The 14025-nt window shown below is 48.8% G+C and overlaps 1 protein-coding gene across 1 annotated transcript; it reads right to left on the bottom strand.

Moving 5' to 3' along the window:
* Nucleotides 1-972: 972 nt before the first annotated feature.
* BRS3 (bombesin receptor subtype 3) lies at nt 973-13478 on the bottom strand. The gene is made up of 3 exons (XM_068151784.1): nt 12607-13478; nt 8719-9070; nt 973-5689 (listed from the first exon to the last, which is right to left on the bottom strand). The coding sequence occupies exons 1-3, from the start codon at nt 13110-13112 to the stop codon at nt 5282-5284; spliced, it is 1266 nt and encodes a 421-aa protein (XP_068007885.1). The 5' UTR covers nt 13113-13478; the 3' UTR covers nt 973-5281.
* Nucleotides 13479-14025: the final 547 nt, after the last annotated feature.

Raw genomic sequence — 14025 nt, 5'->3', positions numbered from 1 at the left:
AAATGATGTTCAGTACTGAAGTTCCCTGAAAATTGGTATGCCAGGAATGAATATATCATAGTCTCATAGAATGGGTTGGGTTGGAAGGGTCCTTCAAGATCATCTCGTTACAACCCACCTGCCATGGGCAGGGACAGCTCCCACCAGCCCAGCTTGCTCGAGGCCCCATTGAACACCTCCAGGGAGGGGATATCCACTGCCTCCCTGGGCAACCTGTGCCAGTGTCTCCCCACCCTCACTGAAAGAATTTCTCCAGTCTCAATCTCCCCTCTTCCAGCTCAAAGCCATTGCCCCTCATCCTGTCACTGCAAGCCCTTGTAAAAATTCTCTCCCCAGCTTTTTTGTAGTCCCCTTCAGGTACTGGAAGGCTGCTCCAAGGTCTCTCTGGAGCCTTCTCTTCTGCAGGCTGAACAGCCCCAACTCTCTCAGCCTGCCCCCACAGGGGAGGTGCTTCAGCGCTCTCTCTGATCATCTTCATGGCCCTCCTTGGGACCTGCTCCAACAGTGTGATGCCCTTCTTGTGTTGTTCCTGTTGTAAAGACTGGAATGATATGATAATAAAACCAAAGACACAGTTCTGAGCTTGTGAAGCTCTTGTAGGCAGAGGCCAGCATCAGCTAAGTGCCTGGTCAACAGACTGTCAGCTGAATTAGCTGTGGATATAAATATAGCCTTCTAATAACCTTTGTCTGTTGCAGAGAGAACATCCAGCCTAGTTAATAGCATCTTTCATGCTTCAAGAATTGTCTCTTGGCAGGACTATTCCAAGAGTTGTCCAAGGACTGGTTTATGATTGCTTATAAACTGAGAGCTTAAGAGATAGTTGTTTGAGCTCTCAAGTAGAGATCGAACTTTCGTGAGGAGCACGAGAGGGTGCACAGAGACTGTGCCTTCTCACAAAAAACTGCAGTTGGAGACATGTTTGGAAGTGAAATAATCATAACCTTAAACATTGTAAAAGCAATAGAAATGTCAGTCTTGCACTGCTTGTTTTATTTTGACAGAGGTTTTGGACATTCATAACGCGAGCAAATGTAGCGGAGTCTCTGCCTGGCGGGACACGTTTCCCTTGTCTGCAGATCTGCCTACAGCAAGTCACTGGGGCACTGTGCTGGGGAGTAGGAGACCCAAATTTAGGTTCCAGTGAGGTGAAGTGAGAGCAAGCTTGCGTGCGGAGGGGGTGGTAAGTCTGCTGGGCGCGCTTCAGCGTAGCTGTGAGGACAAACCACCCCAAATTCCCCTCACACACCGACTGCAGATAACAGCATGCGTGACGGCGGCTATCGCGGCACAGATTCTTCCCCTGCCACCACCATCTGTTCTGTTCCTCAGCACAGGGAGCTAGCTCAGGGAGCTGATTCAGCTGGGAACTCATCATTTGGGGGGGATCAAGACAGACTTCCCCTCAATCACAGCCTTGAAATGACAGAATTCACGGCTGCACAAAGCACTGCTGCAAGCTGCATGTTGTGGGGATGGTGGGAAGAAAACTCAGCTCAGTCTAAGCTGTCAAGAAATGGCATTTAAAGCCTGACAAAATGTCTCAGAGTAAATATTAAGAGAGGAGGCATTAGCATGATAATTTGGTATCTGTGCCTCACTCCTCTGAGTGATAAAAGACAAGCTGATTGTTGGCCTAGAGATGCCACCTACGAAAGTATTGAAATCTTGGGGTGTGTTAAGTGGCATTTTGCCGTCTGTTAGAGAGGAGCCAGCAATTCACCAGCTAATAATGAAGCAGAGAGTTGACACTCTTTTCTCAAGAGGCTTTTTTATTCCAAAGCAAGGAGGCAGGAGCTGGTGGTTAAGTACTGAGAGGGCTTTCACAGAATCATGGAATCAATAAGGTTGGAAAAGACCTCAGAGATCACCAAGTCCAACCTATCACCCAACACCTCATGACTACTAAACCATGGCACCAAGCGCCACGTCCAGCCCTTTTTTGAACACCTCCAGGGATGGTGACTCCACCACCTCCCTGGGCAGCACATTCCAATGGCCAATTACTCTTTCTGGGAAGAACTTTCTCCTCACCTCCAGCCTAAACTCCCACTGGCACAGCTTGAGACTGTGTCCTCTTGTTCTGCTGCTGGTTGCCTGGGAGAAGAGGCCAACTCCCACCTGGCTACAACCTCCCTTCAGGGAGTTGAAGAGAGCAATAAGGTCTCCCCTGAGCCTCCTCTTCTTCAGGCTAAGCAACCCCAGCTCCCTCAGCCTCTCCTCGCAGGGCTGTACTCCAGACCTCTCCCCAGTCTCCTTGCCCTTCTCTGGACACATTCAAGTCAGCTTGCCTGTTAAAAATGGTTCATTTTGTAACAGGCATTTTGATGAATTACTTTCCTTTCCCATAAAGGGAGCATGTGTGCCTTTCCTGTGGTGATAAGCCTACTTCTGTGGCAGCTCACAGCTGTATTTTGCAAATGTCTGCTCCTAGGACAACTCTCTGCTTGGAGATCTCCTCAGAGACCTCTCTGCTTGGAGATCTCCTCAGAGACCTCTCCCCAGCTTTTTGCCCTTCTCTGGACATGTTCAAGTATCTCAATAACCTTCTTAAATGGAGGGGCCCAGAACTGGACACAGTACTCAAGTACTTCCATGGAGCCTGCAGTGGTTAGAGACCAGTGAAAATGAAGAGAAGCCTTCCTGTGTGTGGAAACTGACAGGAGCAGACCCAGATGTCTTAATTAAACTTTCAGTGCCCTTTGCTGTGCTGGCAAAGGAACGTCCCTAGAACTCTCCCCCTTGCTCTGAGGGGATCATCTGTGGCAGAGCCCATGACTAAACATCCATTAGAGCCTGGTGTGCCATGGGTACAATAAAAAGAAGAGCCCATTTGAAAATCAGTGGTTATAGCCCTGCAGCTTGTAACATGAGGAGCACAGTAAAATGAGGCCAGGCCTGATGGGATTCAAATGGGAGCTGTCGTTAAACTGGTTTAAGATGGTGACAGAGGTTGTGCTCCAATGCCCTTGGGATTTATAGTTTGGTTTTATTTTAATGGTTAGGGCAGTCAGCAGGGAGGCTGCCCCTCAGATAGATTTTCTTGTGTCTTCTAATGAACTGACAGTGCATGGGTGGATGGGATTCTACCCATGTGTTGTCACAGGCTCCATGTCGCTGAAGGGGTGTTAGATACCTTCCAGGGTCAGTTAAAATTTACACTCCTGTGACTGACAGCACTGTTTTGTTTCGTTTATGGGGTTGCAACCTCTCCTCTCTGCTTTAATCCACAAAGTCTTTTTTGATACGGAGTCCCTTGGTTTTAACAATGGAAAATCATAGAATGGTTGGAAAGGACCTTCAAGATCATCTAGTTCCCCTAGAGGGACACTTTTCACTAGACCAGGCTGCTCAGGGCCCCATCCAACGTGCCCTTGAACACCTCCAGGGAGGGGATATCCACCACCTCCCTGAGCAACCTGTGCCAGTGTCTCCCCACCCTCACTCTCAGGAATTTCTTCCTCATCTCCAGTCTCAATCTCCCCTCTTCCAGCTCAAAGCCATTTTTCCTCATCCTGTCACTCCCAGCCCTTGTAAAAGGTCCCTCCCCAGCTTTCCTGTAATGCCTTGCAGGTACTGGATGACTGCTCTAAGGTCTCCCTGGAGCCTTTTCTTCTCCAGGCTGAACAACCACAACTCTCTCAGCTTATCCCTGTAGAGTAGGTGCTGCAGCCCTCTGATCATCTTCATGGCCTCCTTTGGACCTGCTCCAATAGTTCCATGTTCTCCTTGTGTTGGGGGCACCAGAACTGGACACAATGCTCCAGTGGGGGGGTGTGTCTCACCAGAGCAGAGGGGGAGAATCACCTTACTCATCCTGCTGGTCACACTTCTTTTAATGCAGCCCAGCACACAGCCACCTTCTGGGCTGCCAGTGACCATTGCCAGCTCATGTTAAGGTTTTCATCACCTGACAGCTCCAAATCTGTTGTGTTTTCTATCAACAGCCTCCACAGAAGAAAATTTTGGTACAAGAGCTTTGTGCAGTAGGACTTGCCTCCCCTGTTTCCTGATGGGAAGACAGGCCCTGCCAGCAACGCTGCTGAGTTTTTTAGGGCTGCCCAGGCTGCCCATGGTAGGCTCTCCTTGACTTGCCTCTGCATGCAGAGTCATAAAATCACTGAATCTGAGGTTAGAAGGCCTTTCCCATGAAGATTGTCTATCCTAATGTTAAAAAGGGGCACTACTTGAATGACTTGAAGAACAGAAAGTGCAATGGAAAAAATCCAGCTGCCCCCAGCATGCTTGAAAAGGGGCAGACCACTTAGATATGACTACATACACTACAGCAGGAAGGGATCTGTGGAGGGGAATGATTAATCTCGACCCCCCCCCCCTCCATGCTGTACAGTTTTGGGGGCTTTACTTCAACCTCTAGTCTGATTCCATAGACTAGGTGCACAGTCTGAGCTGAGAGAAATCCAGGTTGTGCACTCAAGACAAAGAGAGTAAAGCAGGAGGGGACTTCTGAGCAGTTTGCTTCATAAGTGCACAATAAATCCAAACTCAGACTCTTAACTCAGACCCCCCCCCAGGTTCTGGGTGTTAAATCACTGTAAACAATAAAGAACTCTGCACTGTTGAGATGTGTTACCTGTGGGTCACGAAGAGATTTACAAGTGTGGTTAAAGATGGTGATAGGTTTTTAAGAGAGCTGGTCACCTGCTGGTTCCCTTGAACCTCTCAGGAACTGGGAAGGGCATCTCTTCATGTAGCACTCAGCTCCTTCCCAGAGTCTCCAAGTCAGTCAGTGGCAGAGCAAAGGCTAGCATGGAGCTGGCCCACAATGTTTTGCCTTTTTGTAGCACACCATTCTACAGCCCTCAGCTTGCTTTCAGTCCAGCCTGCTTTCTGATGTGTGCACCACAGTCTTAACATTTGGGACAAGAAAAGAAATGGATCAAATATTTGCCTGGTTGATCCTGTGGGGAAGATGGTGTCACTGGCTTCCTGCAGGTGCAGGTACGTGAGAGAAGGAGCTCTCAGTCGCAGGCCAAGGAACAAGTCACCAAGAACAAAACAACCCTCAGCAACTCTGCTATCTCCTGCCCTCCTTAGTCCAGGAATTCCAGCTAGGGATCTGTGTTGGTGCTTGGGCACAGGAGCAGGCCCACTGAGCTTGGAAAGTTCAGACATTGCAGCTTCTGTGATTTCTTTCATGTTAACCTCCTGAGGAAGAGCCTTCCAGAGCCAGGGTGAGGCACGGCTCCCTTTCCCAGGATGCCAGCAGCAGCGACACGATTGCAGAGGCTCACTTCTTCTGTCCCTCCTCCCAGCTGGATTAAACACTTTCCTCTTCTTTTGTGATGCTGTAATCTGTTAGCAGAGTGACGCTGATTTCTGAGCCGTGGGTGCTGCCGGTGACGGACAGGGCTCTGGTGGGGGTGCCGCTGTGGGGAGCGCCGGGAGGCTTGGAGCGGAACAGGGCCGTGCAGCACGAGACCTGCTTCTTGAAATGCTGCCTGAAGCTTTTGCTCAGCCAGTAAAGAGCAAAAGGATTGACGCAGGAGTTGCTGAAGGCCAAGGCACGGGAGAAGATGGTGGCTATCAGATGGAAGGTGGAAGCATCTACAGAGGCGTGGTAGGTGAAGGAGCGGTACAGGTAGAGGATGTGGTTAGGCAGCCAGCAGAAGGCAAACAAGGCAACAAGCACCAGCACTGTTTTGGCGACTCTCTTGCGGGATTCAATCTGCAAGAGAACAATGCACACCTGGTGTTAACAGCAAGTAGCAACCTCTGCTTATCCAGCTGCTGTTCACAGAAACATTCAGGCTGGAAGAGACCCTCAGGATCACCAAGTCCAGCCCAGAACCCTACTCTACAAGGTTCACCCCTAAACCATAGCCCCAAGCACCACATCCAAACCACCTTGAAACACTTCCAGGCTTGGGGACTCCACCACCTTCCTGGGCAGCCTGTTAGTGCCTGACTATTCTTGCTGTGAAAAATGTTTCCTGATGTCCAGTCTGAACCTGCTCAGTTGCAGCTTGAGACCATTCCCTCTAGTTCTGTTACTAATTACCTGTGAGAAGAAACCAGCAGCAGCTTCTCTACAATGTCCTTCCAGGTAGCTGTAGAGAGCAACAAGCACTCCCCTCAGCCTCCTCTTTTTCAAACTAACCATCCCCAGCTCCTTCAATTACTCTTCATCAGATTTACTCTCCAGGCTCTTCCCCTGCCTCATTGCCCTCCTCTGCACTGGCTCCAACACCTCCACATCTCTCTTGTATTAAGGTGCCCAAAACTGGACACAATACTCAATATAAAGTTCTTCTCTGCCACTTCCAAAGGTGGTAGAATGTTTCTAGTCTCTGTTTAACATCAGGGCTAATCATGTCTACAACTACCTGAAGGGTGGTTGTAGCCAGGTGGGGGTTGGTCTCTTCTCCCAGGCAACCAGCACCAGAACAAGAGGACACAGTCCCAAGCTGCACCAGGGGAAGTTTAGGCTGGAGGTGAGGAGAAAGTTCTTCCCAGAGAGAGTTGTTCACCATTGGGATGTGCTGCCCAGGGAGGTGGTGGAGTCACCATGCCTGGAGGTGTTCAAAAGGGGATTGGATGTGGCACTTGAAGCTATGGTTTAGTAGTCATGAGGTGTTGGGTGATAGGTTGGACTTGATGATCTTTGAGGTCTTTTCCAACCTTATTGATTCCATGATTCTATGTGGCCTCACCATTGGAGTCTGCAACTCTAAATGCAGTAGTAACAAAAAAAACCCCAAAAGTAAAATGGAAAATAAACCCCAAACCAAACAAATCACAATGGAAACAAAACAAAACACAACACAACCCCCCTGAGAAATCGACAGGAAAAATCAATCTGTTTCGTCACTTTCTGAACCATGTAGTTCCAGTGCAGAGCATGTTCCCCTTCCCATCATGTGCCCTCCAGACTGGGATTGGGAAGTACAATAGTTAATGTGTCAGCTCACATGGATGAGGCCTCAGTGTTGGCAATTCAATGTTTTATCTCCTGAGTTGAGCAGGGTCATAACAAAACAAAACAAACCCTCTCTGGGACTGCAACATGCAGACTCACAACAGTTAATGAGTCATGACAACGTGCTTAAGTGCACAGCTGAATTTATAGAGCTCTTTGCTCAAGTACAGAATGCTTTTGGTTGGAAAAGACCTTTAAGATTGTTGAGTCCAACCATTCTCTAACTCTGCCATGTCTGGTGCTAAACCATGGCCCTCAGCCCTCTGCCTCTTTCAAACATCTCCAGCGATAGTGCCTCCATCAGCTCCCTGGGCAGCCTGTTCCAGTTGTGGCAGCCTGTTCCAGTTGTGACAGCCTTTTCAGGGAGGAGATTACTTCTAATTTCCAACATAAACTTTCCCTGAGGGCACTTACTCTTGTCCTGTCCCTTTTCACTTGGGAGAAGAGACCAACCCCAACCCGGCTCCATCAGGGAGTTGTAGAGAGCCAGAATCTTTCCTCATCCTCTTCTCCACACTAAACACCCCCAGTTCCTTTGGCTGCTCCTCACCAGCCCTGTTCTGCAGACCCTTCCCCAGCTTCATTGCCCTTCTCCACACCTGCTCCAGCACCTCAATATCCTTCTTGTAGTGAAGGTCCAAAACTGAATCCAGGACTCAAGGTGTGTCCTCACCAGTGCTGAGTCCAGGAGGGCAATCACTGCCCTGCTTCTGCAGGTCACCCTGTTGCTGACCTAGGCCTGGATGCTGTTGGCCTTCTTGGCCACCTGGGCACACCCTGGCTCATGTTCAGCTGGTTGTCAGCCAAGACTCCTAGGTCTTTCTCTGCAGGGCAGTTTCCAGCCACTCTGTCCCAGGCCTGTAGTGTTCATGGGGTTGTTGTGACCCAAGTGCAAGACCTGGCACTTGGCCTCATTCATAGAATCATAGTATGTCAGGGTTGGAAGGGAGCACAAGGATCATCTAGTTCCAACCCCCCTGCCATGGGCAGGGACACCCCACACTAGATCAGCCTGGCCACAGCCTCATCCAGCCTGGGCTTAAACACCCCCAGGGATGGGGCCTCAACCACCTCCCTGGACAACCCATTCCAGGGTCTCACCACTCTCATGGGGAAGAACTTCCTCCTCACATCTAGCCTGAATCTCCCCACCTCCAGCTTCATTCCATTCCCCCTAGTCCTATCACTACCTGACATCCTGAGAAGTTCCTCTCCAGCCTTCTTGTAGCCCCCTTCAGATACTGGAAGGCCACAAGAAGGCCTCCTCAGAGCCTTCTCTTCTGCAGACTGAACAGCCCCAAGTCTTTCAGTCTGTCCTCATAGGAGAGGTGCTCCAGCCCTCTGCTCATCCTCCTGGCCCTTCTCTGGACACCTTCCAGCACCTCCAGATCCCTCTTGTAATAGGGGCTCCAGAACTGGAGGCAGTGCTCCAGGTGGGGTCTCACCAGAGCTGAGCAGAGGGGGAGAATCACCTCCCTTGCCCTGCTGGCCACACTTCTCCTGATGCAGCCCAGGATCTGATTGGCCTTCTGGGCTGCAAGTGCATACTGAGAGCTCCCGTTGAGCTTCTCTGAATTTCATATAACTGCCCTTGGCCCATCGATCCAGCTTGTCCAGATTTCTCTGTGGAGCCTTCCTACCCTCCAGCAGATCAGCACTCCCTCCCAGCTTGGTGTCATCTGCTTTGTCACGTGAAGGTTTTGCACTCAAGGGTTTGGACTTCATCAGCAGAAGAGGTTTTGGAAAGTTGGGCATTTTAGTGCTTGCTCATAGCTTACCTGCTTACGAGCATGACCATGTTCTTCTGCTGGCATGTTGGCAGTACTTTTATACAAAGTTCTGGCAATAAGAAAATAGTAGACAGAAATGACAGCTAAGGGTACAATATAGAAGACCAAGAAGCAAACCAGGGAGTGAGCTTCCTGCAGGATCTTCTCAGAGACAGGATAGGGAGCACACGCCTCAAAAGTTACATTTTTGTCAGGGTTGCTGAAGGAGTATAGATCTGAGAAAACAGCCTCTGGGATAGCCAGTACCATGGAGACAATCCAAACACAGCCAGCTTTACAGCAGGTCTTCAGCAGAGCATCAGAAGTCTGCAGTTCCAAGGGCTTAACGATGGCTCTGTACCTGAAAACCCAACCAACATCTCTGTCAGGATGAGCACAGCAATAATGCAAGCGCTGTCAAGGCAAACCTCTTGAGCTCTCACTGAACTAAGGCTGGTGGAATCATCTTCAAAATGAAGATAAATTCCAGATCTTTGTAATTAAGAAGTGTAAAAATCAATTTTAAGCATGCATTTTAATGGCCTTGTCATTAAAGCCTGCCTAGGTAAAGATTACTTCAGCTCTTTGGGTTAGGATCAGTAAGGGCAATCATCTCTCATGATTTTCTGGCACTGCCAAGAAAGGTAGATGAGGGAATTAGCATGCAAAGCTAGTAAAGGCATGAAGCAGGTTGACTGTTTTATAAGCACAGGAAGCCAAGCACACCCACCCCTCCTTTACAGGATGTTAAAATCCTAGCTGAGTGCAGTGATCTGTCTGATCTGACTAATGGGAGTGACTCAAAATTAAGGCAGTGGAACATCTCCCTTCTGAGGAAAGGCTGAGGGAGCTGGGGGCTCTCTAGCTTGGAGAAGAGGAGCCTGGGGGGTGACTTCATTCATGTTTGTAAAGATGTGAAGAGCAGTTTTGGGAAGATAGAGACAGGCCCTGCTCAGGGATGTCAAATGACAGCACAAGGAGCAGTGGGTGCAAGCTGGAGCACAGGAGGTTCCATGTGAACATAAGGGAAAACTGTTTCACTGTGAGGGTGACAGAGCCCTGGAGCAGACTGCCCAGAGAGGCTATGGAATCTCCTCTGAAGGCATTCAAAACCCACCTGGATGTGTTCCTGTGTGACCTACTCTAGGTGATTCTGCGATGGCAAGGAGAGTAGAATAGAATTAGAATAGAATGGAATGGAATTGAATAGAATATAATAGAAATAGAATGGTGTGGAATGGAATGGAGTGGAGTGGAGTGGAATGGAATGGAATGGAATAGAATAGAATAGAATAGAATAGAATAGAATAGAATAGAATAGAATAGAATAGAATAGAATAGAATAGAATAGAATAGAATAGAATAGAATAGAATAGTCCAGGTTGGAAAAGAGCTTCAAGATCAAGTCCAACCTAACACCCAACACCATCTAATCAACTAAACCATGGCACCAAGTGCCTCATCCAGGCTCTTCCTAAACACCTCCAGTGATGGTGACTCCACCACCTCCCTGGGCAGCACATCCCAATGGCTAACAACTCTCTCTGGGAAGAACTTTCTCCTCACCTCCAGCCTAAACTTCCCCTGGCACAGCTTGAGACTGTGTCCTCTTGTTCTGGTGCTGGTTGCTTGGGAGAAGAGACCAACCCCCACCTGGCTACAACCTCCCTTCAGGCAGTTGTAGACAGCAAGAAGGTCTCCCCTGAGCCTCCTCCAGGCTAAGCAACCCCAGCTCCCTCAGCCCCTCCTCACAGGGCTGTGCTCCAGACCCCTCCCCAGCTTTGTTGCCCTTCTCTGGACACCTTCCAGCACCTCAACATCTTTCCTAAACTGAGGAAGCCCAGAACTGGACACAGGACTCAAGGTATGGCCTAACCAGTGCAGAGGACAGGGGCAGAATGACCTCCCTGCTCCTGCTGGCCACACTGTTCTTGACCTTGGAGCTATGGTGGAATACTTCAGTGAAAACAGCAGCTGAGTATTTAACAGTGGTTAAAAATCAAAGCACCAAACCCTAAACAAAAAAAGCCACCAAGACAAAAAAAGACCCCAAACCAAACAAAAAGGCAAAATGTTAGGAATGGTTAGGAAATCAGTGGAGAGCAAAAAAGGCTATAGTGCAGTTATCTGTACCTCAGGTTCAGCTCTTGAACACCATGTGCTGCCCTGGCTTGAAAAGAGCCCCTGTATAAGGATGGAATATAGCAGGAATAGTTTGGGGAGATGGATAGGGATCACTGTCTCTTCTGGCACCAACCAGGGGCAGCAGATGAAGCCACATGCAAAGGCAAACCAAAGGAGCTGTTTATGCAACAGGCAGTGGAAGTTATTGCTAAACAAGTTCAAGAAGAGGCCGAACAAGGACCTGGAAGAGAGTTCCAGTGAAATGGTTGAACAGACCGAACCCACACCTGCCCAGGAGGTCATCTGAAAGCTTAGGGTGTTGGCTAGTGGTGTTCATTCTTCCTGTGTATCTTTTCTTGTATCTTTCCTTGTCCTTATCCTGCCACTGCTGGAGGCTGGTGTTGGCCTTGATCTGACCCAGTGTGGCCATTCCTGTGCTGGCTGATTTGTATTGATATTTTTTGGAGTACAGTTGTAGTGGCATTGCTTAAATTCTGCACGTGGGAGCCTCCTGCTATTACACACAATCCACAACTGCTGGCATACAAGGTGAAGATCCTTTTCCCTCTTAATGCTAAGCCTCATGTTGGGGATTTTCTGCTCCTTGACATGCTCATGCTGCTTGAGCTGACATCTCATCTTAGTGTGGGGTTTTTTTGTCATTCAGAGAAGCAGCATATGGAGCACTGGCTGTTCTGCAGCTCCTGACAGCAGCCAGATGGGAGCACTGATCCCTACTAACAGTGCTGCTGTTGTAACCTGAGTTCCATTTCAGGACCCCTGGCCTAAGATATCCCTGGGAAAGATGTAAGAACTGTAAGAGGAAGTAGGCAAAGGGTGTCATGTTGCACTAAATACCTACCAAGCTGAAAACTACTCTGGTATTGCAGTAACCATCAAATCATGAGAGTCATTTGTTTGTCCCCCAGGCTCCATCAAATCATGAGAGTCATTCATTTGTCCCCCAGTCTCCATTAAATCATAAAAGTCATTCATTTGCCCCCCCCCAGTCTCCATTAAATCATAGAGTCATAGAATTGTCAGGGTTGGAAGGGACCTCAAGGCTCAGCCAGTTCCAGCCCCGCTGCCATGGGCAGGGATGCCTCACACTACAGCAGGTTGCTCACAGCCATCCTGGCTGCAAAAACCTCCAGGCATGAGGCTTCCACCACCTCCCTGGGCAACCTGTGCCAGTCTCTCACCACCTTCATGGGGAAGAACTTCTTCCTAACATCATTCATTTGTCCCCCAGCCTGCCCTGTGTTTTCTTTTGGCTTTTTACCCCCAGGTCAATCTTTTACCTGCTAGGATTCTAGAGCCTCGCCAAGTGCATAGCACAAAGGATTTCCACCACTCAGTTCAGCTTTATTTTGCATCTTCCCTGACTTCTTTAGAGCACCACTAGATAGCACCAATCTACTGTCTTTGCCCTGCTTTAAGCAATTTCCCTTTTCTGTGCAGTGGAGGAAAAAAAAAAGCCCCCAAACACAACCACCCGACTGTGCTGTACCTCAAGCTAATGAAAGGTCACAAGCCTTCAAGAGTCTTTCTCACACCACTCAATTAAAAAGGCCTGCTCTAATTTTTCTAGCACACATTCTAAAGTTAAATGGGGGAGTAGATGATTTGGTAGATGGTTTGGTTTGGTTTCCTTTAGCCAATCATAATGTCTTTAGCCAGTTAATATTGTGCAAAATGATAATCTCTCCTCTTTTGCTCGTTTTCGGCTTCCACCTGCAACACCTCCTGGCCAACCAGTCACATCAGACCCACCTGTCAGCACTGAGAGCAGTCAGGGTAAACACTGAGACTCCAACTGAGGTTAACTGGATGAAAGAGAGCAGCTTGCACCCAATCCTTCCGAAGAGCCACGTATCCACAATGTAGCGTGTTGCATCCACAGGCACACAAGTCAGCAGCAGGAGCAGGTCTCCAAATGCCAGGCTGGTGATGAAGATGTTGGGAACCGTCTGCATGGATTTGATCTTGAAAAAGACTTTGATGAGGATAGCATTTCCAAGCAGCCCCACTGCAATGATCACAGCATAGGTGATGTAAATGGTGCACAGGATCTCTAATCCTGGGAAGGAGTCTTCGGTCCATATCTCGCTCGAGGTTTCGTTCTCAGGGACTGATGTCAGGTCTGTAGCGTTTGCAGTTGCATACAAAGTCTCATTAGCTGAGTGCAAGGATACTTGAGGCATTTCTTTAACTCTTTCTCCTCCCCAGGCTGGACTTAAACTGCTCAACAAAATGGTTTGTGATTTGGCTGGCAGCATATTGGGGAGGTCATTGGGGAGGTGAAGGTTTGTGCCTGAAATTCAGATTCCCGTTGCCCATGAGCTACTTTCCTCCCCTCTTGGGTCTCAAAACATGCCTAGAAGAAATGCACACAGATCTTCTTCTGAACTGTGTAGGAGGTGGAGAAATTTTTTATTGGCTTTGCAGCTAGGGGAGCAGAGAGGGAGGAGGGAAAAAAAAAAGAGAGAGGAAAGGAGTTTCTTTAAAGATGCTATCTGAAATGGTGTTGGGTTTTTTCTTGGAGGTGTCTGGCAAGTAAATGCTGCATTGTAATTGCTGGAGCATTAGGGTCTGGTAACTGCTTAGCTAATGTTTGTTTATGCTTTGCAAAATATCCTGAAAAAGGAATCACAGAATGCTGGGGGATGGAAGGGACCTCTGGAGATCATTGGGCCCAACCCCCCCCTGCCAGAGCAGGACCACCCAGGGTGGGTCACACAGGATCACATCCAGGTGGGTTTTGAAAGTCTCCAGAGAAGGAGACTCCACAACCTCTCTGGGCAGCCTGCTCCAGGGCTCCAGCATCTTCCCAGTAAAGAAGTTTTTCCTCATGTTGAGGTGGAACTTGCTGTGTTCCAGTTTGTGCCCTTTGCCCTTTGTCCTATCACAGGACACCACTGAAAAGAGCCTGGCCCCTTCTTCCTGACACCCACCCTTCAGATATTTATAGCATTAATAAGACAAGGGGCAATGGATATAAACTCCAGCACAGGAGGTTCCACCTCAACATGAGGAGGACCTTCACTGGGAGGGTCACAGAGTCCTGGAACAGGCATCCCAGAAAGGTTGGGGAATCTCCTTCTCTGGAGACTTTCAAGACCCAACTGGATGAGTTCCTGTGTGACCTGTGCTGGGTTCTCTAGAATCATAGTATCACTATGGTCCTGCTCT

This window comes from Melanerpes formicivorus, unplaced genomic scaffold (genome assembly GCF_026170545.1).
Source record: "Melanerpes formicivorus ecotype bairdi unplaced genomic scaffold, bMelFor1.0.p_v2 SCAF_22, whole genome shotgun sequence".
NCBI classification, from domain to species: Eukaryota; Metazoa; Chordata; class Aves; order Piciformes; family Picidae; genus Melanerpes; species Melanerpes formicivorus.
The sequence above is the reverse complement of the archived record's forward strand: the minus strand, read 5'-3'. Positions and strand labels throughout refer to the sequence as shown.